The 24,485-nt window shown below is 47.4% G+C and overlaps 1 protein-coding gene across 1 annotated transcript in view; it reads right to left on the reverse strand.

Annotated features, from left to right (window-relative positions):
- Positions 1-24,485, reverse strand: part of dkk2 (dickkopf WNT signaling pathway inhibitor 2) — a 48,523-nt gene that overhangs the window by 14,475 nt on the left and 9,563 nt on the right. The window contains exon 2 of the mRNA XM_072495376.1: positions 12,790-12,943. Coding sequence (XP_072351477.1) covers positions 12,790-12,943 — 154 coding nt within the window. The remainder of the gene's footprint in view (positions 1-12,789; positions 12,944-24,485) is intronic.

Raw genomic sequence — 24,485 nt, forward strand, 5'->3', positions numbered from 1 at the left:
GCTGCCATGCTGCAGTGACAAGGGTGGAGGAGAGGAAAGAACGAAAGGTAAGGTCTGTGATAGGGTGAAAGGTGCAGGATAGAGTAAATGACAAAGGGCTAATAGTTCAAGGCAAAGGGAGATGGAAATGGGAGAAGTAACAAAACAAAAGACGCATCTAGAGGAGCTGTCAATGGGGATGGCTATAGCTGCCGCTTGAAAACCCAGGGCTTGAATATTTTGGATGGCAGGGTTTCCCATCCAGCCATCCGAAGAGTTGGTGGGGAAGTAAGACGTCCCAGTTAACCCCAAGCACTGCAGCCATTTCACGGTCAAATGAGCATCAATTGGTTCTGGCGGGATTTCCGCCTCTCACTCAGGAGGAAGTACCCCCTTAGAGAGCTGCCGGCCAATCTGACTGACCAGAGGTCCTCCTACCCCTGCAGTGACAAGAGCTGCAGTGGACTGAAAAGGAACTACAGGAAGATGCCTGAGCCCATGTCACAGGATCAGAGAACAAGCCAAGTTTAAGAGGCTCTCGGGTGGGGAGGGTAAGGAAGACCTGGGGGTGGGTGGGACGGGAGGGGGGGGGGGGGGGGTGGGGAAACAGCGAAGAAGCTGTTGGTGGCGAGGCCATGGGAGTGAGGAAGGCCCATCAGCCACAAGATATTTTTTGGGGGGGGGGAAGCCTGGTCCTTCAATTTCCCCCCCCCCCCCACCCCCCCCCCCCACTCCCACACCCCCCACCCCTGTACCTAAAACCCTGCTAGCGAGTCGGTGTGAAATTCAGGCTCAACAGGAAAGGTTCCGATCTGAAGCTGCTGACCGTGGTGTTGAGTCTGGGAGGCTGCACAAAATGCCTCATTAAAAGTAGAGGTGCTGTTCCTCGAACTGCAATGGAGTTTCATTGGAACAGTGTAGTCGGCTTATTTTTAAAATTCATTTTTACGGGATGTGGGCATCGCTGGCCAGCCCCAGCATGTGTTGCCCATCCCTAATTGCCCTTGAGAAGGTGGTGGCGAACCGCCTTCTTCAACCCGCTGCAGTCCATGTGAGGGTGGCTAAGGATGGAGGAGTCAGTGGGTGAAGTTTGTATCCGTGTGCAGGTGCTGGTGAGTCTGTATAGGTGTGCATTCATTCGTGAATGCCTCCATGTAACTGTATGCCTGTGGTTGCAAAAAGGAAATGAGGTTTCTTCTGTGGTGTCACTTATAATAATACTAATCGCTTATTGTCACAAGTAGGCTTCAATGAAGTTACTGTGAAAAGCCCCTCGTCGCCACATTACAGCGCCTGTTCAGGGAGGCTGGTACGGGAATTGAACCTGCGCTGCTGGTCTTGTTCTTCATCACCAGCCAGCTGTTTAGCCCACTGTGCTAACCCAGTCCCAACGTCAGACTTGTTGTGCATTCACTTCAAAGTCAGAGGAGTGTAAGCTCCAATTCTGGTCCTGGACTATATGAACACAATCTGAGTCGACACTACAGTGCAGCATTGAGGGAGTGCTAGTTTTTCAATGGACAATTACTGTGATGAAGCTTACATGCTGCACAGAGACAAGTTGAATTCTATTCCACTGTCTGTAATTTTCAAGTCAAAATGTTTTGCAATGTACTTTTATAAATTTTATGAACAAAGTTTTTTTTTTGATGGGGGGGGGGGGAAGACTTTGAAGAACGGAAGAGGAGTTCTCCCTGGAGTCCTGACCAACATTTATTCTGCAAACAATCTCACTGAAACAGTTCACGTTGTTCATGGTGGAATCCTGCAGTGTGCAAATTGGCTGTCACATTTCTGACATTACAATAATGGTTACACTTCCAATGTACTTCATTGTCAGTAAAGGCTTTGAGCTCGCGTGTCGAGCACTAGCCCGATGCAAGTTCTTGCGTTACGTTTCGTAGTCTGGTTCCAGCAACGGTGAAACTTTTTCCACACCATGATTAGAACGGGGAAGTATGTGGGAGTCAGAAGCTGACATATTTCAGAGCACACTCTTGAATCTTACACATTGCACAATATACTGGTCTGAACAGTAATGAGGTTCATCATCAAATATATGTTACTTCAGTAGCTTTAACAATTAGACCATAAGATATGGGAGCTGAATTAGGCCACTCGGCCCATTGAGTCTGCTCCGCCATTCTATCATGGCTGATATTTTTCTCATCCCCATTCTCCTGCCTTCTCCCCATAACCCCTGATCCCCTTATTAATCAAGAACCTATCTGTCTCTGTGATGCGACCATCGATTCACACGAGACGGAGAGTTGACGTGAACAGTGGTTTTAATCAGCTAGAACTGTGCCTGCCTGTGACTGCTCTGCACTGAGTGCCGCCTACAGGGCAGCAGATCTATATACCTCCCCGAGGGGGCAGAGCCAGGGGCGGAGCCCACAAGTGCACCAACATGATACAATGCAACGTAATGTAATACAATGGTCCATAGGTGGAGCCCACAAGGGCATCAACATAGTACAATGTAATGTCATGTAATACAGTGGCGAATGGTTGCCGTAATACATTCACCACACTCTGTCTTAAAGACACTTAGTGATTTGGCCTCCACAGCCTTCTGGGGCAAAGAGTTCCACTGATTCACCACCCTCTGGCTGAAGAAATTCCTCCTCATCTCTGTTTTAAAGGATCGTCCCTTTGATCTGAGATGGTGTCCTCTGCTTCTAGTTTTTCCCTCAAGTGGAAACATCCTCTCCACATCCATTCTATCCAGGCTTCGCAGTATCCTGTAAGTTTCAATAAGATCCCCCCTCATCCTTCTAAACTCTAAAGAGTACAGACCCAGGGTCCTCAACCGTTCCTCATACGACAATCTCTTCCATATGTGCTTGGGCTGAGATCGGAGTTAGCTTCTCAATCTGATTGTATCACATAGGAACAGAAGAACTTTGGATTTATGAGCAGAGGTAGGCCATTCGGCCCTTTCAGCCTGCTCTGCCGTTCAAAAGATCACGGCTGATATGATTATCGTTGCCCCAACTCCAATTTCCTGCCTGCAATCCGTAAACCTTGACTCCTTTGTTTATCAAAAATCTGTCCCAACTCTGCCATGAATAGGTTCACTGACCCAGCCACCGCTGCTCTCTGAAGAATAGAATTCCACAATTCCACAAACTAATGACCCTCTGAGAGAAAATGTGCGGGATTCTCCCACAACTGGCCGGATGGCCCGACGCCGACGCCAAGAGGGGCGCGAACCACTCCGGCGTCTGGCCGACCAGAAGATGCGGAATCCTCCGCACTTCCGGGGGCTAGGCCGGCGCCGGAGGTGTTGGTGCTGCGCCAACTGGCGCCAAAGGGCCGGCGCGAGTTGGCGCATGCGCAGAACCGCCGGTGTGGTTCCATGCATGCGCAGACCGGCCAGCGTGTTCCTGTGCATGCGCAGGGGGGTTCTTATCCGCGCCGGCCGTGGCGGAGCCCTACAGTGGCCGGCGCAGAAGAAAAGAATGCCCCCTGGGCACAGGCCTGCCCGCAGATCAGTGGGCCCCGATCGCGGGGCCAGGCCACTGTAGGGGCCCTCCTGGGGCTGGATCCCCCCCACGCCCCCCCCCCCCCCCCTCACCTAGCTGGCCTACAAGCCAGGTCCTGCCATGATGGACCATGTCTATTTCACACCGGCGGGACTGGCCGAAAACGGGCGGCCGCTCGACCCATCGGGGCCCGGAGAATTGCCGGGGGGGGCGTGGCGCTGACAATGAGAATTCGTCAGCCGGCGGCGGGGCGGGATTAGCGCCGCCCCTCGGGGATTCTCCGACCCGGCGGTCAGAGATTCCCGCCCAATATTCTCGTCCCCATTTTAAAAGGGTGGCCTCATATCTTTAAGCTGTGTCCCCTAGTTCTAGTCTCCAGAGGAAACATCCTCTCCGTATCCACCATGTCAAGCCCCCTCAGGGCCTTACCTGTTTCAATAAGATCACCTCTCTTTCTTCTAAACTCCAATGGATATAGGCCCAACCTGTCCCACCTTCCCTTATGGGATAATTCCTTCATCCTGAGAATGAATCAAGTGATCCTTATCTGAACAGCTTCTGAAGCAATTATATCCTTTTCCAAATAAGGAGACCAAAACTGTACACTGAATTCCAGATGTGGTCAATGCCCTGCACAGCTGCAGTAAAACTTCTCCACTTTTATACTCCATTTCCTTGCAATAAACAACAACATTCCACCTGCCTTATCACTTGCTGCACCTGCATACTAACCTTTTGTGATCGATGTACCAGGACACCCAGATCCCTCTGTACCACCGAGTTCTGCAATCACTCTTTCCACTTAAATAGTATAGACCAAGGCATTGCATCAATTACAAAGTAATTACCACTCTCTGAGAATGTCTGATCTTTTAAAGGCTCATTGTTGTTGTAAAGTACATTATTTTATGATCTTGCTCCAAAAGGATTTACTTCCGAAAACACAGCTTTATGTGGGTTAACGCTATCAGGTTCATGCTCACATCGATGTGTTCTTGAGTTCAAAATAAAAGATTGCCACACTCACTACATTTCCCTTTAATAAAGCATATGAATAACTTCTGTTTAATTTACCATTGCTGAAATAGTGCTGTGAATAAAAAGACAGACAGATGTTCAACTCAGGGCAGCTCAATGGAACTCGGAGTAGAGAATGCCGGTTAAAGATTCAGCTCTGGAACTGATCGATGGGCCAAATGGTCTCATTTTGTATCAGAATGTCTACAATTTTAAATGATTTTCCTGAGCACAAAATCACTCGGCCCATCGAGTCTGCGCCGACCCTTGGAAAGAGCACCCTACTTCAGCCCACACCTCCATCCTGCCCCCGTAACCCAGTAACCCCTTTTTGGACAACCCACCTAACCTGCACATCTTTGGACTGTGGGAGGAAACCGGAGCACCCGGAGGAAACCCACGCAGACACGGGGAGAACGTGCAGACTCCGCACAGACAATCACCCAAGCCGGGAATCGAACCTGGGGATTCCTGGAGCTGTGAAGCAACGGTGCTAACCACTGTGCTACCATGCCGTCCATGAGTCTTGCACTCAATGTGGGTACGGGTGCCGCTGCAATGGATTGGAAGGGCTTATAGGTATTCAATGTTCTATCAAGATTTCCCAAATCCATTAAAGGAACAAATTAAACGTCAAGCTGAAGAGCAGCTTCTAAAATCGTCTGCGAACAAGCTCATTGGAGGGGGAACTAGTCTCAGGAGATAGCATTAAAACAAATAACAATGAGGCTGTTCCACAACCCACTCCATTTTCTATCCCCACTGAATTCAGCAGGAGATAGGGTGTAAAGCAAACTGTTGATTTACTATGGCAGGTTTTGCACTCCCAATTCCACTGCAATTCTCTTTTACAAGTTATTCGTTGACATATTACACAGTGCAGACAAGAAGAAACTGTCAGTAAATGCTAATAAACTTTAATATGCTTCCAAACTTCTTCAAGGTATATTTAACGTCCAACAATCCTGAAGCCCCTTGCCTGAAGCTATTTCTTTTTCATCTTCTCAATAAATCTCTTTCTGTAGATTTTAGTTTCTGGGCAATCTGAGCTCAATGCAGAGAACCCTGAACCAGGTGTAGGGATTTGCGCTGAATCGCGAAACTGTATTCCAATCTGGTGCGAATTAGGCGGACTTCGACAAACCTGGAATCAGATGTGTTGCCGTTCCAGTTACCTTGAGTTGATGTTAACTCTGGGGGGATGGGAGGAGATGTGAGCGAAAAGTAAAAGGGGCCATTGTGGTGTTCAAAGCAATCAATTGGAGAAGACACCCACCTTGTCCGATCTGCAACTGTTCCAATTCATGATTATTGCACTCAATGTGGGTACGTTCATCCATCGGTGATCTTCATCCATCGGTGATCTTCATTGACGTTCATCCATTGGTGATCTTCATGGATGCCGCACCAGTCTATGGTACTCTACTCCTCAGCACTTTCGTGATTAATTTACCATGTCACCCATGTCACTGGACTCTCAAAGTTATATTGTACTAGTACTAGTTTCTGCTCTAACTGCTTCATCTGCGCTATCATTTAGTAATTCATCCTCTGGCTCATTTTCTTTTAATGCACTCAGGAATTTCCCCTGGCTCCTGTTCTCTTTTGGATATTATTGCTGCCCCACATGAATCATCCTGTCCTCTCATCATCCAATTATTTTTTCAACATTCATCAGCCTCCTTCAGATCGCATGCCTTCAGTATACATGACCTTGACTCTTCTCGTAGGGCCGTAGTTGAAAGATCTTAAATCTTCTCTATGCCCAATGCAACCTATTTCAGTACTTCAAGGCTACGGTTTATTCGCTTTCTTGCAAAGCCTCAGCAGGGCTTTCAACTCTTGTTTCTGATTGTTTCAATCAAGGTCTTCCTTCATCTGTTTATATTTACAGCCTCAGGATCGTCTCTGATCTCAAGTGGACCCCTCATGTATGTCCCATCACTCAATGGGGCTTGACCCCCTGACTCAGAGGCAAGTACGCTAACATGAAGAAAGAATGACGTGCAAAGGTTAAAATAACATGTCAAGTTCTAGTCAAAACCCATCCACTACTTAGGAATGAGTTACAGTTTGCAGCTGAACCAAAGTGTTACCAATTATCATAATGTTATAACTGTTATTTGATTGATAATGATATTGCTTAACTTGAGGCATGTTTCCACTTTGTTTCTTTTCTGTGTTAGGCAAACAACAGCAAGGTGGAACTAGAGGCAGCAGCTGTATCAAATACAGGCGAATTACAGAATCAAAACCTGGTGGTTTGCATGGACATAGACGATCTCGAAAGATTTCATTAGGTTAACAATTTGCAGAACACAGTTTTTCCACTGCTTAGACAATGTGTCAACAACAATGGTGTGGTAATCAACGTGATAGATCACTTAAACTCTGTGAAAGAACACACCTAGGAGAAAGTTTCACGGGTTGAAGAGGCAGAGTGGGGAGCTTCACTGTTGATACTGGGGCTTAAAGGGTTGAATTATCAGAAAATGTTGGATATAATTTATAATTTATAATCTTATAATTTATCATCTTTATTAGTGTCATAAGTAGGCTTACATTAACACTGCAATGAAGTTACTGTGAAAATCCCCTAGTTGCCACATTCCGGCGCCTGTTCGGGTACACAGAGGGAGAATTCAGAATGTCGAATTCACCTAACAGCACGTCTTTCGGGACATGTGGGAGGAAACCGGAGCACCCGGAGGAAACCCACACAGACACGGGGAGAACGTGCAGACTCCGCACAGACAGTGACCCAAGCGGGAATCGAACCCGAGACCCTGGCGCTGTGAAGCAACAGTGCTAACCACTATGCTACCATGCCGTAACTTTTTGTAAAGTTGTTTGGTGTCTCATTAAGAGGTCTGGAGGCTTGTACGGTTGAATGTAAACCATTTATTGGCAACACATAACGATATACATCTCCAAGGTACAGCCCTGCATGGGTTTTGGCTCCTTCCAGACTCCACTATACACAGTCTATCACGATGTGACTGTGTATCACTATGCGCCCGGTTTCCTCAATCCCACTTTAATCCTTGCTCTGCTGAACACTCTTCTACTGCAGAATTTAGTTGTTCCCTTTGATTTAGAAGGTTGGGGATGGAATCAAATTGATTTTATTTATCTCATCTTTATTTAGCCAGGTAAATAAATTGAGAACTAATTCTCATTTACAACAGCGAGGGGGCAGGGTGGCACGGCACAGTGGTTAGCACTGCTGCCTCATAGCACCAGGCACCCTAGTTCAATTCAGACCACGGGTGACTGTCTGTGTGGAGTTTGCACGTTCTCCCCGTGTGTGCGTGGGTTTCCTCCGAGTGCTCAGGTTTCCTCCCACAGTCCAAAGATGTGCAAGTCAGGTGGATTGGCCACGCTAAAAAAATTCCCTTTAGTGTCCTGAGATGCGCAGGTTAGGTCGGGGTTGTGGGGTTAGGGCTGGGGAGTGGGCCTGGGTGGGGTGCTTCTGCGGAGGGCTGATGTGGATTCAGTGGGCTGAGTAACTTGTTTCCACACTGCAGGGATTCTATGATAACAACCAGGCCAAGAGGCTAATACCTCAACAGGAGAAAATACACAGTACAATTCTTTAAACACTAAAATGCAACAAACTTTCAAATAGGCAGGTGTTTTCCTGAGCAAGGTTCGATACCTTAACAGAAGCCGCTGGAGATGGCGCCTTGCGTGCAATGAGGGCCAGTTAATCAGAGAGTACAAGTCACAGGGATGGGTGTGGAAAGAGGAACCAGTAAAAACTCTAACTGCAGGGTGAAAGAGGGCAGCTAATTACCAAGAGAGATTTTGGCTGCCTTTTTATAATTCCGTCTCCCTAATCAAAAACTGGAAGGATAGACATATGGACTATGGTGTATCTGATAGCATGAGTAAAGCAGGACTTATTGCGATACAGAAAACCAGGTCTGGCCTTAACCTTAGCTTGTTAAAATGTCAGTAAGGGAATTAAAAATCGAAATTTGTGTGTACAGTGAAGTAAAGGGATTCAATCGGACTGATACGAAGAACTCTTTCCTCTAGTCAAGGAGTCCATAAAAAGTGGACATTATCTTAAAATTAGAACCAGACCACTCAGAACCTGGTCAACAATTTTAACGCAAAGTGTGGTAGAAATCTGGAATTCTGTTCCCCAAAAGGCCACGCAAAGGGTTTAAATGTTCAAGATTGAGGCTGATAGATTTTAATTTGGCATAATCGAGGAATATGGAACAAACACAGGTGGTACAAATCAGCTATCATCTAATTGACTAGCTGAACAGGTCTGAAGGGCTGAATGGTCTACTGTTCCTATACTGGTATTCTGCACACACCTAATGGGTTTGGTACAGAATATTGAGGGAAGATTCCAGAAGCTCCTGTGTCCTTGGCAGCCTTAAGTACCCTTGTGCTGCCATCCCAAGAGACAGCCAGACTATGTTTGTGCTGTGTTGTAGAGACTGCCCTTTGACATTGGATCAGACCTGCCTCATTAAGTTGACTGGTCTTTGAACTGCAATCAGTCCAAGAATAAATCACTTTTCCCTGTGACTTCCAGTGTTAGGATATTCCCATTTAAATGGAGTAGGCATTGTGGAACACCAAAGTTGAAGAGGCTGGGTTTTCAGTATTTGTTCAACCTGCTTTTCTGACTGTTTCTCTCAATTGTTTACACGGATCAGATATGATTCGGGAGGCAGGAAGCTTTTAGTTGAGTTGATAATGCTGCTGTCATGGTTTGAAAATGGATGGTCAACATCATAATCCATGTCCTGACAAAGGTATTGGCTGGGCCCCCATCCTGCTGAGGGTAACAGTCTGTTTGTCTTCATAATGAGTGATTCTTCATAGAATCTTCAGCTCCTAACAGGCTTTCGAAGTCGAAGGAGTGTGGGTTGGATTGGAGGCAGGACAGTAACGGTAAAACACTGGCTCATTGAGGTGCTTGCTTCGAACACAACTTCTCTGTTGGGCACTGGATTCAATGAATTAATCCTCCTTCTATCCGCCTGCGGTGGTTTGATTCAATGTTAGTCTTTTGGATGAAGTGCTCCCCATTCGGTAAAGAGTGAAGTCATCAGTGACAACAGAAAAATCACAAACTTGGATAGTATCCAGCAGCTTTCTGTTGACAATAAAGGAACAAAATCGCCCCAGTCACAATTTCCTGAGCGGCCCCTACCTCGGCACCACAGTGCCAGCTGAATATCCATTCACCATAAACTGATGCCCGAAGGCAGGTACCTTCAGAAGTCACAAATTTCAAGTGGTTAATTTCTGCAGTGCCTGACACTTCAAAACAAATTCATGTGGTGTCCTTTGGGAAGTGTGGTTTCCGACCAAATTATTCTTAAAAAGTGCCAGGAAGTGTTCGGACCGTTCTGCGCACTCCTTTGTCGAGTCGCCGACATGTTTGGCTACCAGGCGAACATACCCGTTACTGCTCCGTTGAACAAGGTGGGTGACCGCCAGCCCTTGCGCTGTCAGCCAATAGCGCTTCAAACTCTTTTCACCGCTCGGAATGGGGAATCATAGAATTACTGCTTCTAATTACCCTTATAAATTGGTGCCTTTCCTCATGCGAAAGTTATACTGGTGTCTCAACTCACACCTTTCCCGGAATGAACCGGTATATGCTAACAAACAAATTACCTATGAACAGTGTGGATTTTGGAAATGGGCGCAACTGAGAAATATTTAGATGGTCTGCTGCACTGAAATTAATATTCTTTATACTGAGGCAGACGTGCCATTTGTCCTTTCCCGAAGCAAGTCTTCAACGAGTCAATCCAGGGATCTTGTGTTCTCGTTGCCTCACACTATAAAAATCTATTTTTAAAAATCTCTTTGATGCTGGTCTTGCAGTTTAATACTTTATGGTTTGGTTATTCATGAAGGCTCCACCTTCTCAACCTTGCCCGTCACCTAGGTGGGCTGGCCCTCAGGTTGAATCACCAGCTCTCCCCCTAATTCAGGGTGATTGAGCAGTTTGGACCAGAAATTGGCTAGCTGGAAGAAGACAAAGGGTGGTGGTTGATGGGAAATGTTCTGACTGGAGTCCAGTTACTAGTGGTGTACCACAAGGATCTGTTTTGGGGCCACTGCTGTTTGTCATTTTTATAAATGACCTGGAGGAGGGCGTAGAAGGATGGGTGAGTACATTTGCAGATGACACTAAAGTCGGTGGAGTTGTGGACAGTGTGGAAGGATGTTACAAGTTACAGAGGGACATAGATAAGCTGCAGCACTGGGCTGAGAGGTGGCAAATGGAGTTTAATGCAGAAGGAATAACAGGAAGACAGAGTACTGGGCTAATGATAAGATTCTTGGCAGCGTGGATGAGCAGAGAGATCTCGGTGTCCATGTACATAGATCCCTGAAAGTTGCCACCCAGGTTGAGAGGGTTGTTAAGAAGGCGTACGGTGTGTTAGCTTTTATTGGTAGAAGGATTGAGTTTCGGAGCCATGAGGTCATGTTGCAGCTGTACAAAACTCTGGTGCGGCCGCATTTGGAGTATTGCCTGCAATTCTGGTCGCCGCATTATCGGAAGGATGTGGAAGCATTAGAAAGGGTGCAAAGGAGATTTACCAGAATGTTGCCTGGTATGGAGGGAAGATCTTATGAGGAAAGGCTGAGGGACTTGAGGCTGTTTGCGTTAGAGAGAAGAAGGTTAAGAGGTGACTTAATTGAGGCATACAAGATGATCAGAGGATTAGATAGGGTGGACAGTGAGAGCCTTTTTCCTCGGATGATAATGTCTCGCATGAGGGGACATAGCTTTAAATTGAGGGGAGATAGATATAGGACAGATGTCAGAGTAGTAAGGGCGTGGAATGCCCTGCCTGCAACAGTAGTGGACTCGCCAACACTAAGGGCATTCAAATGGTCATTGGATAGACATATGGACGATAAGGGAATAGTGTAGATGGGCTTTAGAGTGGTTTCACAGGTCGGCGCAACATCGAGGGCCGAAGGGCCTTTACTGCGCTGTAATGTTCTATGTTCTAAAAGGGGAAAGCAGACACTGGTCATCTGGGACTACCTATGGCGACCTTACATTCACCTTACTTTATGGCCGGAATTCTCCGGCCATTTGCCGGCAACGGGATTCTCTGTTCCCACCGGTAGCGCACCCCCGCCCGTGGGCTTCCCGGCGGCGTGAGGTGGCTTCAATGGAAATTCCCATTGACAAGTGGCAGGAGTATATAATTCTACCAACAGCGAATGCCAAATTCTCCATTGTCGCTAGCAGCGTTAGCAGGGCAGATTTGCAACGGAGAATCCAGCCCATATGTCTGCAGACATGTATTGTAATGTTTGTAACAGGCTATCCAGAATATTATAATGGTGAGAGTCAAGCTCATCATGCCTATTTTGCAGGCAAGAAACAACCACAAAATTATTCAATATATGAGGCAAACCTCCCTTTTGCAAACAGTGAGGAAAGCCTTCCTACGTCACATTGGTTCAGGTGCTATGCAGGTGACTTCCTTGAACGTGCCAACAAAGGGCATAGAGCCTGTTTTAGGTTTGAAACATAATACTGGCTTACTCTGAATGCAGCAGGTCATGATTACCAGGTCTGCATGCAGCCTAAGCAGTGACCCTTAAGAGGTTGCTCGAAGCTACCATCAAAAAGATGGGTTTTGTAAATCGAATGTGAGCCAGTGGGAGCATGAATGCTCCTCCTGATTCTGCAATGAACCTGCAACCGTTTATGGCTACACCCACTTTTTCCTCCCAGCATTTCCCTTCCTTTCCCAGACAGCCAGTTTGCACAGCAAGGCCCCAGAAAAAATTATGAAATAATGATCAGGCAGTCTGTGTTAGCTACATTGATTTAGGGATAAATATTGGCCAAGGTAACAGAGATAAATGCTCTGCTTTTCTTTGATTGGCGCTGTGGGATCTTCGCATCTACAAGTGGGGGCAAGTGGGTACCTCTGTTTAACACCTCATCCAAAACCAAAGCACTTCCAGCAGTGCGGCACTCCCTCTGTATTGCACTGAAGTGCTGGCCTGGATTATACACTCAAGTCTCTTAAGTGGAGGTTGAACCCTCAACCGTCTGCCTCAGCAGTAAGAGTGCTACATCTGTGCCACAGGTGACAGCGCAAGTGGTCAGTGGGGGTGGGGGGTGGTGGGGGGGGGGGGGCATTTAATACCCCCCACTGACCAGTTTAATATTTAATTGCCCACATAGCATGTTAGGTTGAAACTAACACCCACTAACAACCCCCCGCCCCAAGTTTAAATTCTGCTTTCATTCTACAAGGCCCATGTTCCAGAGAAATAAAAGCCAATGTACCATTACTGCAGTAGTTCCCTGGGCAACACATCGAGTCTCTATGGCAACGTTTCTTCCTCCTCCTGCAGGATAGGCAAGACGGGTAACCTTGGTGGTGTGAATGGTGGCAGTAACCACTGGGCCCACACTCTTTATCACTGCTGCATGCTTGATTCTGAAATGGATAAAAATAGTCACAATGTATATATTTTTTTACCATGCACTCGGTTGGTGTGAGACAAACACTTCAGATGGAGGGGAAGGTGTCAGGGTGGGGAAGGGGGAAGGAACGGTTATGTAAAATGCACTTGTCCCCTGAAGGAAGATAAGTATCAGGTTTAAATGTGCTTTTGGTTCTAAAGGTTGGTTGTACTCAGGGAGCTACCTCACATTATCGAGTGCCTCTGAAAGCTAGCTTTGTCTGAAATCATTTTCACACAGATATCCTCTTCTTATCTCAGTCACAGTATCGTGCCCCCTCAAACAAAGTCCCCTCCACTTCACAGTAACCACCAGAGACTTTGCTTGCTGCTGGGTGTGAGAGAGAGAGCAGAGAGAAAAGGGAGATAATAAATGTTGCCGCAGTATAGCTGGGAGGGCCGTGGCAGACAGGTACAAGTAGTCTCTGTAGCGGGGCAAAGGCCTGGTTAAAGATGCTGCACCTACAACGAGAGCACCTTTGTGTAAGGTGAGCCAGAAGCGGAGGACTCAAGTGCTCCTTTACTGTGAAAGAATAATTACAAGTTCACAAAATATCTATTACAATATATTAAAAATGCGTCGACTTTCTTCTGAAAACTGCACTCTTCAGACCCGTTCCTCAGTGGAAGCTCTGCAGCACCATCACTGGTGGGAAGATGTAATTACAAGGCGATGAGTTGACACAAGGTAGTAAAAGAACTTGGTAATGGAACAATGAACTCAGGACGTTGCAAAGCCTTTTACTTTCAATTAAGTACTTCTTAACTTGGAGTTTGCACATTCTCCCCGTGTCTGTGTGTGCCTCACTCCCACAACCCAAAAAGATGTGCAGTGTAGGTGGATTGGCCACGCTAAATTGCCCCTTAATTGGAAAAACAATAATTGGGTACTCTAAATTTATTTTTTTAAAAGGCAAGTACTTCTTAATTGTCACTTTTACACAATAGGAAATGTGGCCACCCATTACGCACAGAACGATACCACAAGAGTACTGAGATACATGGCCAAATCACCTATATTAGTGATCTTGGGCAATAGGCTGTGGAGAAAATTGACTTTGTAAATGTGGACAGAGATATTAAACTATGGAAAGATTTCAAAACATTACTTCAAAATATTACTTCGAAATCTGAAGCCCAATTGCTCTCTGCTGTCTGGACCAATCATTCCCAACCTCTAATCCCTCCGCCCCCCCCCACCACCTGAAGACTTTTTAAGAATTGTATCATGGGATGAGGGCATCATTGGCAAGGCCAGCATTTATTCCCCATCACTGCCCTTCAATGGAGTGGCTTGCTCAGCAATTTCAAAATACAGTTAGGAGTCAACCATGCTGGTGTTGATCAGGCGTTATATGGAGGCCAGATTTCCCTCCCTAAAAGACACCAGGGGCGGGATTCTCCGACCCCCCCCCCCCCCCCCCCCCACCCCCGCCGGGTTGGAGAATCGCCGGGGGGCAGCGTGAATCCCGCCCGGCCGCTCCGACACCAGCTGCCGAATTCTCCGGTGCTGGTTTTTTGGAGGAGGCGGGGATCATGTCGCGCCGGTCGGGGGCCGTTCTCAGCGCCCCCCCTCCCCCCCCCCCCGGCGATTCTCCGGGCCCCGATGGGCCGAGCGGCCGCCTGTTTTCGGCCAGTCCCGCCGGCGTGAAATGCACAAGGTCCATACCGGCGGGACCTGGCTCTGAAGGCGGCCTGCGAAGTCCTCGGGGGGGGGGGGGGGGGGGGGGCGGGGGGATCCGGCCCCGGGGGGGTGGGAGGGGGGCGGTGACCTGGCCCACGATCGGGGCCCACCGATCTGCGGGCGGGCCTGTGCCGTGGGGGCACTCTTTCCCTCCACGCCGGCCTCTGTAAAGCTCCGCCATGGCCGGCGCGGAGAAGAAACCCCTTGCGCATACGCTGGGATCACGCCAGCGGTTCTGCGCATGCGCCAGAACACGCTGGCGCTCCCGCGCATGCGCCAACTCGCGCCGGCTGGTGGAGGCCCTTCGGCGACAGTTGGCGCGGCGCCAACCACTCCAGCGCCGGCCTAGCGTGGAGGATTCCGCAACTTCCGGACGGCCCGACGCCAGAGTGGTTCACACCGCTCTTTGGTGCCGGTAAGGCTCGCCCGCCGCTTGGGGAGGATCCCGGCCTAGACTGCTTTCTTACAACACCTGATGATAGTTTCATGGTCACAATTACTGAGATTAGTTTTATATTCCAGATTTATTGATTGAATTTAAATTCAAACTGCTGCCGAGCAGAGATTTGAACCCATGTTCCCCAGCATATTAGCCTGTGGGGCTCAGGATTGAAAGTCACCAAAGTCCCTGAGGGCCATAGGCTGCTCGCCTCCTTTGGCGCGAGGGGGTGCAGACTGGTGGTGATTTTAATCTGAGGGTCCCACTCCTTAGATGAGGGCAAGGTTGAGAGAATTAATGAATAACCTCAGCCGGTGGGGGAATTGAACCCACACTGATGGCATCACTCCTCGTCACGAACCGGCCACCCAGCTAACTGACCCCTGGGGGCTCAGGATTGCCAGTCCAGTGACATCACCACTGCACCACCATCTCCCCCCAATGCCTACATACTGCTGATCTCCCATTGTGCAATGTTATGGGAGCTCTAATAGTTGTCTAAAGAAATACATGTTTAACCATTCATTTGGCATTTCCAGAGCATGTTTGTTCTTTTAACTTTAACCCCATTAGATTTTACATCAAAAGTGTTGGATGTAATGTTCAACATAAGTCTGAACTTGAATTTACTTAGCTTTATTTGTTTGTGGGATGTGAGGGTTGCTGGCAAGGCCATCATTTATTGCCCATTCCTCATTAGCCTTGCTACTGAGCTGCCTTCTTGAACTGCAGCCATCCACAGCGCTGTTAGAAAGGGGGTTCCAGGGTTTTGACCCAGCGACAGTGAAGAAATGGTGATCTGGGGGTGGATTCTCTGCCGCCCACAGCAGGGTTCCCGATCCGACAGAGACTCGAGTGCCGGATTAAAAACGGGATTGGTGCCTGTTCTGACACACCGGTTCCCCGCTGGCATGGAGCAACACACCCCATGCCGGTGGGAGGTTGCAACTGGATCATTTGAAACTATTCTCACCCGATTAACAGGATGGTAGCCCAATTCTCTAGGCCCCTGTGATGCTCCAACCTTCTTCACCAGGATTCATGCGAGTGGGGATTGGTGCAAGTACTTTCAAGTGTAGCCCTGAGATGGTAGACCCCGTCTGGGTCAAGGTGGTAAGTAGGTACCGTAGATGCCTCCTAAAGTCCATCGGGGGGCTCTGGTCCCCCCTCACAAGGAATATCCTGCGCACCCCCAGCCCCCACTTTATACCCCCCAACAGAGACACCCCCAGCAGAGACGCCCGGCAGAGAGACCACATCAGGCCCCCAACAGAGACCCCCATCAAAGAAGGCCCCATCAGACCCCCAAAAGAGACCCCCCCAACAGAGAGACCCCTATTTCAGTGGCGTTTTTAGAAAGCAGAATAATGCCACCAGGAAAAAATGGCCCTGAATGTCCACATGGCCCGGCAGTGAGGGGTTGGGACAGAGTGAGGCAGGGCAGGGGTGACGGCAGGCATAGGAGTGCAATGGAAAGGGAAGAAAATTTGACAAGAATCAAAAAGACCGGGTGTGCACCAAATGGAGGAATCAGCAGGTATTTCCACTGTAGCCCTGGGGAATGTGGATCTTCAATCTAGCACAGTTATGAGGGACGATTCAGCGGACTCAAGTAAAAGTCCGCTGAATGGCGTGTTTAGCAGGATGTTTCTTGGCCTCGCTAATCAACGGCATTTTGCCGTTTCTTTTGGCCACGGTGAGGACCTACTCGTCACGGCCACTCTTTAAGTCATTTCCTGCATTGACGAGCTCAGCTCGCCAGCGCAGGAAGACTGCTCATGGGTTGGGGCGCCATTCTTCAAGGTAGCCCCGATCATTTGACCCCCTTCTGCGTCCCCTCCATGGCTCAAGAGCCCCCCACTTCACCCTATATACCTCTGCCGGGGTCCTTGAGACCCCTCCCTCACCCCACCTCTTTTGGGCAAGGCCCCTCGGGCCCAAACTCTGGTACGGGTAACCTGGCACCTGGGTGCCTTGGCACTACCAGCCTGGCACCCTGGCAGTGCCGATGCCATCTGAGCAGTGCCATCCAGGCACCCGGGGGGGTGGGGGGGGAATGGCGGAGTAGGACATCCCAAGATTTTCTGTCCCAATGCCAATTCACATGAAATATCTTGCGTTGTGCCTGTGTCATTTTAAATATTGCGCTTCAGAAAGTAAATCGTTTCAAAAAGTCATTAAAAAAAAAAAGAGTCATTTTCTCCTAGTCTTTCAAACTCCGATATCCTTGTGAAGAGGCCAGGTTAAGGAATTTACTGACAACCTCAATCTGAAGAAATGTCCTTCAACGTTAGAGTCCAATTGTCTCAAGGATGTTTCCACTTAGCCCACTTACAGACATAATCGGCAAGCAATGGCCGTAAAGGGACAAACTAGGTTAAATTAATAGGGCTCCATTTTAGCAATTAAACCATGTTCCAGAACCTAGATTGCCCCTGAGCAATGACACCAGAGATTAGTTAGTTTGTTATAAAAAATGATTAATGACTATAATATTGTATTCTGGTTAAAAGATTCAAAGGGCAATCATAAATCATTTTTTTCCCCATTCATGATTAGATAATCATTTTGTAATCACTCCTGTGTACCTGTTATTCTTTGTACAGAGGCTGTGCAGTGAATCTCCTGTAGATACACTGAAAAATGCATTGAACCTTTCCAATGCATTAAGGACTGTGTAACTCAGGTGCTGCAGGGGAGAAATTCTACCCATTGGCTATCAATAGCATTGAGCTTGGTTCAGTGGTTGCACCTCTGTCTCGAAGTTGAAAGGCTTCAAGCCCCTTGCTAAAGACTTTGAACACATATACCAGGCTAACACTTGCACCATCAGAGGTGTTATTAAGCAAATAGGATGTAAAACTGAGGCCACTGTTTCGGGTGGATATAAAAGTTTTCCGACACTCTTTGAAGAAGAAAAAGGGAGTTTTAACTGATGCACTGGCTAACAGTACACCGACTGATGAATGCTCAACTGGTGCCATTATTTCTGGGACCTTGTTGTAGCTGCTACATTACAACCGTGACGATATTTCAAAAGTTGAGTGAAGTGCTGTGGGATGTGAAAGGCACTGAATAAATGCAAGTTTTTTTCTCTTTCTAAAGTCAACCAGAGTGATATGATTTACAAATTTCTTTTTAAACTTGGAAGTATCATAAAATATAAGTTAACCAAGATTAGTTCTGATGTTCATAAGCTCTGGACGTTCTAAAGCATTCGGATTATTCCCCACCTACTGAATAACCTCAATTATGTTAGAGTTGTCTGGGCGGTTTTTCAATGTATTTCATAGTACTCAGCAATAAGTATTCAGAGTTCAGAAGAAGACTACAATAGAAATAGTGAACTGTGGACTGAAGCTTTGATAGTGAGGTATCTCAGGGCTGCTATTGAAAGTTATTTTCCTGTTTAGGTCGATCTACTGATTAGCTTGCAAGGAAACAATGCGATCCATGCAAGACCAAGTTTCTTATTCACAATCCCCTTGTTAATTTCAATGAGATCGAATTCCCATTCATGACAAACTGTGCCACGTGTAAAAAGTGTCTTTCATTAGCTGTGTTCTATCCCAATAATCTAAAGTGGTATCGTGCTCAGCTGTGTTGACCAGCGCTTTGATAAAGCTTGCTTCCCTTTGAGAAGTTTATACATTATATCACGTTCAACAAGTTTACGTTCTGGAGTTTACAAAACCACCCCCCCCCCCCTCCTACCCCTCCCACACCCTCCTCCTACCCCTCCCACACCCTTACTCATCTCCCGAGGGCACATTTCGAGTAGTGCTGAGAGAGTGGGCAGTCAGCTTACCTGATCCCACCCCACTGCCAATGCAACGTTATGCCAGCCACATGTTGTGGTGTCCGAATGCTTTAGGAATGATTTTCTAGCTCCTCTATGGCAAGTGCATGGCCTGCATTGGATTTCTTCCCACAATTGAATGGTTGAATAGGTGAGGTGAAGAGGAACAGAACGTAAACCTATGCCCCATCACTTGGAACCATCACTGCCCCCAACACAATAACATTTACTTAAAGATCTGTAGATTGGCTGAAATATGAAACCGAGGCAAGCTAAGCGTGATGGTTCCATAAGTTAATTCCTCATTGGGCTGGACTGTGATTTACTTGCCTCAACAGCTGAACCAGGAAGGACAAAATCACTCTTTCTGGCTTTCCTACTCAACAGGTTCCCAGCCACTGGCTTCAGATGAGAAATGTAGCTGTGGAAATATTTGCAAGGACCAGATTTAGCTGCTGCTGACCTGCTAGCAAGCAGTCTGCTCGTGCCCACGGTGCAAACGTGAAGATCGATTGACTCGGCAAGTTACCAGGCAACAGCATCACCCATGAAGCTGTACCCTCACAATCAGGGAGTGGCTTCAGAAGACGAGAGGAGAAGGTCAGAGGGCAAGCTAAAGATAAATTAAATTTGCGCACAACGTGGAATTCTGAGAAGCTCTGTGCTGCTTTGCACAGGAAAATGGAAAGCACATTGTCCACTTGTGATGGAAAAGAAGAGCAAGTACAGGTCGCCCAGCCCTTTAGACCTATTCCATCTTCATTCGTACAGATCAAGGCCGACACTGCACTCGAGCGAATGCGTGTAATGCTGGGAAATTCATAGCCTGAGCGGGCTAGACGAAAGTTGTCCCTATCAATACGTGGAGAGTGCGAGATCAGTATTATTAATGAAAAACATGGATTGATGATGAGCATTTTAAAAAAATTTAAGAGTACCCAATCACTTTTTTCCAATTAAGGGGCAATTTAGCGTGTCCAATCCACCTAACCTGCACATCTTTGGGTTGAGGGGGTTTAAACCCACGCAGACACGGAGAGAATGTGTAAACTCCACAGGGACCGTGACCCGGGGCCAGGATCGAACCCGGCTCCTCAGCGCCGTAGGCAGCAGTGCTAACCATTGCGTCACTGTGCCGCCCAAGAGCATTTTTTAAAAAATCCTGTTCGGTTATCAGAAGAATCTTTCCCTCCTGATCTTCTGCTTTCCATTAGTGACTGAGTCTTCAACCACCATTCTCTGGAATTCCCTCCCTAAACCTCTTCACCTCGCTGCCCCCCCTCTTCTCCTTTAAGATCCTCCTTAAATCATAGAAATCATAGAATCCCGGCAGTGCAGAAGAAGGTGGCCATTTGGCTCATCGAGTCTGCACTGACCCTCTGAAAGAGCATTCTATCCAGGCCCATTACCCCACCCTATCCCCGTAACCCCACCTAATGTTTTGGACACTTGAGGGGCAATTTATCATGGCCAATCCATCTAACCTGCACATCTTTGGACTGTGGGAGGAAACCGGAGCATCCGGAGGAAACCCACACAGACACGGGGAGAACGTGCGAACTCCACACAGTCACCCGAGGCCAGAATGGAACCTGGTTCCCTGGTGCTGTGAGACAGCAGTGCTAACCACTGTGCCATCGTGCTGCCCCACCCATAAATCCTACATTTAACTGAAGATTTTGGCTGTGTCTACTCATCTTTCTTTGGTTCACGTTCAAATTTCCTTTACCAATGTTTGGGATGCTTTTGAATGTTCAAGGCTTTATATAAACACCAGTTGCTGTCATGCAATCGCTCGTTCTTGTTTTTCATTGTTGCTTGTAATGTGGGGTACTCTGGCACAATGCTATTTTTCTGTCCACCCCTAATTATCCTGAAGGCACTATGAGCCAGCCAAGTGGTGTTGGACTGGAGTCACTCACAGACCAGACAGGGTAGTGGGTGGTATGTTCCCTCCCTGGAGGACGCTGGTAAACCGGTTGGGTTTTGAACAACAATTTGGCAGCTTTCCATGGCCATTCTTTCCTGATGCCAACCCACAAATTGCACAATTTATTGAGTTTAATTTGCTATGGTGAGATTTGAACTCATAACCCTGGTCAGGAATCATTTTTTTCCCCATTTTCATTTTCCATTCTATTACATCAGTTTCTATATTCCAGGAGTTACAACTGATGATATTTGTGGAAAACTTTGGATGGTTGATGCTGGGCTTTAAAATGACTGTGGAATATCGTATCATTGGTATACTTTGCTAAAAAATTAATTTAGAGCACCCAATTATTTTTTCCCTAATTAAGGGGCAATTTAACACGGCCAAGCCACCTATCCTGCACATCTTTGGGTTGCGGGGGCGAGAACGGGGAGACTGTGCAAACTCCACACGGACAGTGACCCGGGGCCTGGGTCGAACCCGGGACCTCGGCGCCATGAGGTAGCAGTGCTAACCACTGCGCCACCGTGCCGCCCCATCATTGGTATCCGTCCTCATCAGCACATACCTCACCTCCTTTAAGACCCTTCATTAATTCCATCTCTTTGACTAAAATTTTGGTTCCCCCCCACCCCCTTAATCTTTCCTTAGAACCATAAAAGAGTAAAGAACTGAAGGAGGCTACGCAGCCCATCATGCCTGTGTCAGCTCTTTCAAAGAGCTGTCCACACTCATGCCCTATATCCTTGCATTTTTATCCAAGTATTTATCCAATTCCCCTTTAAAGGCTACTGCCTATGGCCACATCCTAACTATTGTCTAAGGTTTTTGCTCATGTCGCTTCCGGTTCTTTTGCCAATCACCTTAAATTTTTGCCCTTTGGTTTTTCACTCTTCAGCCATGGAAAACAATCTATTTATCCAAACACTATGCCGGAATTTTCCGGCCACTGGGATTCTCTGTTCCCGCTGGCAGCGCACCCGCACCCACGGGTTTCCCGGTAGCGTGGGCAGCTTCAATGGGTGTGGTGAACGTATTGTACCAACCATTCACCACTGTATCACATTGTGTATCACATTGTATCATGCTGTTGCCCATGTGGGCTCCACCTATGGACCATTGTACTGTACTACACGGAATGTATTGTGTTGGTGCCTTTGTGGGCTCTGCCCCTGGCTCCGCCCCCTTGAGGGGAGGTATAAAGAGCAGCTGCCCTGTAGGCGACTCTCACTAGCAGAGAAGTCGCAGCCAGGCACTGTTCTAGTCGATTAAAGCCACAGGTCACTTCCACTCACTGTGAATTGATGGTCGCATCAATGGGAAATCCCATTGACAAGCGGCGGGAAGAGCACCGTCAGCAAACTGCAGACTGACGGGGCTGGGGAATCAGAGAATCCATCTCTACATTATCAAATGCCTCTTATCAAATCTCCTAACATTCTCGGCTCTACAACTCTAGCTTCTACGGTATACCCAAGTGACTTTGGATGATTGTCTTTACACCTCTCCGAAGCACGTGGGATGTTTCTCTACCGAGGAGTCAGTCTCGGCTCAGTGTTCGCTCTCTCACCTTGAGCTACATGTTCAAGTCTCTCTCCTAAGAGATCCAGTGATGCTATTTGGCTTTTTGCTGGTGTCCTGACCAATCCATCCCTCAATCAACCTCACTAAAACAGATTATCTGATCATTTATCTCATTGCTGTGTAAAAATTGGCTGCTATACTTCCTTCAGGATGTGGAGATGCCGGCGTTGGACTGGGTGGAGCATGGTAAGAAGTCTCACAGCACCAGGTTAAAGTCCAACTTTCACCTGAAGAAGGAGCTGTGCTCCGAAAGCTAGTGATTTGAAACAAACCTGTGGTTGTAAGACTTCTTACTGTACAGCCAAGACTGCACGTGATGAGTGCTTCATTATCTGTAACAACAGTTTGGGATATCCTGAGGTTGTGGAAGGCGCCATATAAATTCAAATTCTTGAGTTAAAGACCGAAATGAATGCAAGTTACTGTTCTCGCAAGAGATGGTCCATGCTCTTGATCTCCATAAGAATGCTTTAACATGGAAAATCAAATTTTACATGACGGATTTTTGGTGGTTCTGCAATTAAGTAACAGGTATTGTGGGTCTGATCTGTGTAACTTGTTATTTCAATTGGGTACAAATACTTTAGTATTAAGCTTAGGAGCTCCCCTCATTGCTGAGGAAACATATTCAGTGAGTAACAGCTTTTTGTCCAGATACATCTCAACTTCAATCCTTAATCTTCACTGGGAAAACCTATTTCAGCCAGAATGGAAATAGTTGAGTCTACAATTGACTTAAATGCTTGTATACATCAGGATAAAATCAGCTCCTGATTACTATTGCATTGAACCCCAATGGAAGTAGGTAAGGATAGGAAAGGGGGCCCCAGGCAGCTGAATAGTCTCATGCACAAATTGCAGTCACATGGATAAGGAATGGCAGGGCGCCAGTGAATTATCCCCTTAGGAAAGGATAAGAATTCCTGGAAAATTATATAATAATCTTTATTATTGTCACAAGTAGGCTTACATTAACACTGCAATGAAGTTACTGTGAAAACCCCCTAGTCGCCAAACTCCAACGCCTGTTCGGGTACATTGCGAGAGAATTCAGAATGTCAAATTCACCTAACAAGCACGTCTTTCGGGACTTGTGGGAAATGAAATGCAATGAAAATCGCTTATTGTCACAAGTAGGCTTCAAATGAAGTTACTGTGAAAAGCCCCTAGTCGACGCATTCCGGCGCCTGTTCGGGGAGGCTGGTACGGGAATTGAACCGTGCTGCTGGCCTGCCTTGGTCTGCTTTCAAAGCCTGCGATTTAGCCCTGTGCTAAACCAGCCCCTGGTGGAAACCGGGAGGAATCCGGAGCGCCGGGAGGAAACCCACGCAGGCACGGGAACAAAGTGCAGACTCCGCATCGACAGTGACCCAAGCCGGGAATCGAACCTGGGACTCTGGCGTTGTGAAGCAGCAGTGCTAACCACTCTGCTGCCATGCTGCACTAAAATTAGTGTTATATTATTTTTAAGAATTCTATAGAATGGAGCCAGGTAGCTTGCTTATTAGAATCCTACACCTGAACAATGTTGGACAATTCATAGAATTTACAGTGCAGAAGGAGGCCATTCGGCCCATCAAGTCTGCACCGGCTCTTGGAAAGAGCACCCTACCCAAGGTCTACACCTCCACCCTATCCCCATAACCCAGTAACCCCACCCAACACTAAGGGCAATTTTGGACACTATGGGCAATTTAGCATGGCCAATCCACCTAACCCGCACATCTTTGGACTGTGGGAGGAAACCGGAGCACCCGGAGGAAACCATTGTGGATGCAATGCTCACCCTCCCACACGTTAAAAAGTAATATATTTGCAAACCGTGTGGAGTGCTGTGTATGAAATGCACGAACATGGACTGTCTGGCACAAGTCCTATCCTGTACAAGACACGGGAATAAGGTTATTGCTGGAGAACAGAAGTTGTGATCCATCAACCCCTATGAGGTGGAGAAGTGACTCCCATCTGCCGCTTTGGGATTCTATTGAATGGGGAGTGGAACAGGAGGGCCTTGGGTAGAGGAGCACTGGTCAGATTGGGAATCCTTACTCATATAGATCTGCTGAATTCCAGCTCCA

This window comes from Scyliorhinus torazame, chromosome 3 (genome assembly GCF_047496885.1).
Source record: "Scyliorhinus torazame isolate Kashiwa2021f chromosome 3, sScyTor2.1, whole genome shotgun sequence".
In the NCBI taxonomy this organism is placed as follows: domain Eukaryota; kingdom Metazoa; phylum Chordata; class Chondrichthyes; order Carcharhiniformes; family Scyliorhinidae; genus Scyliorhinus; species Scyliorhinus torazame.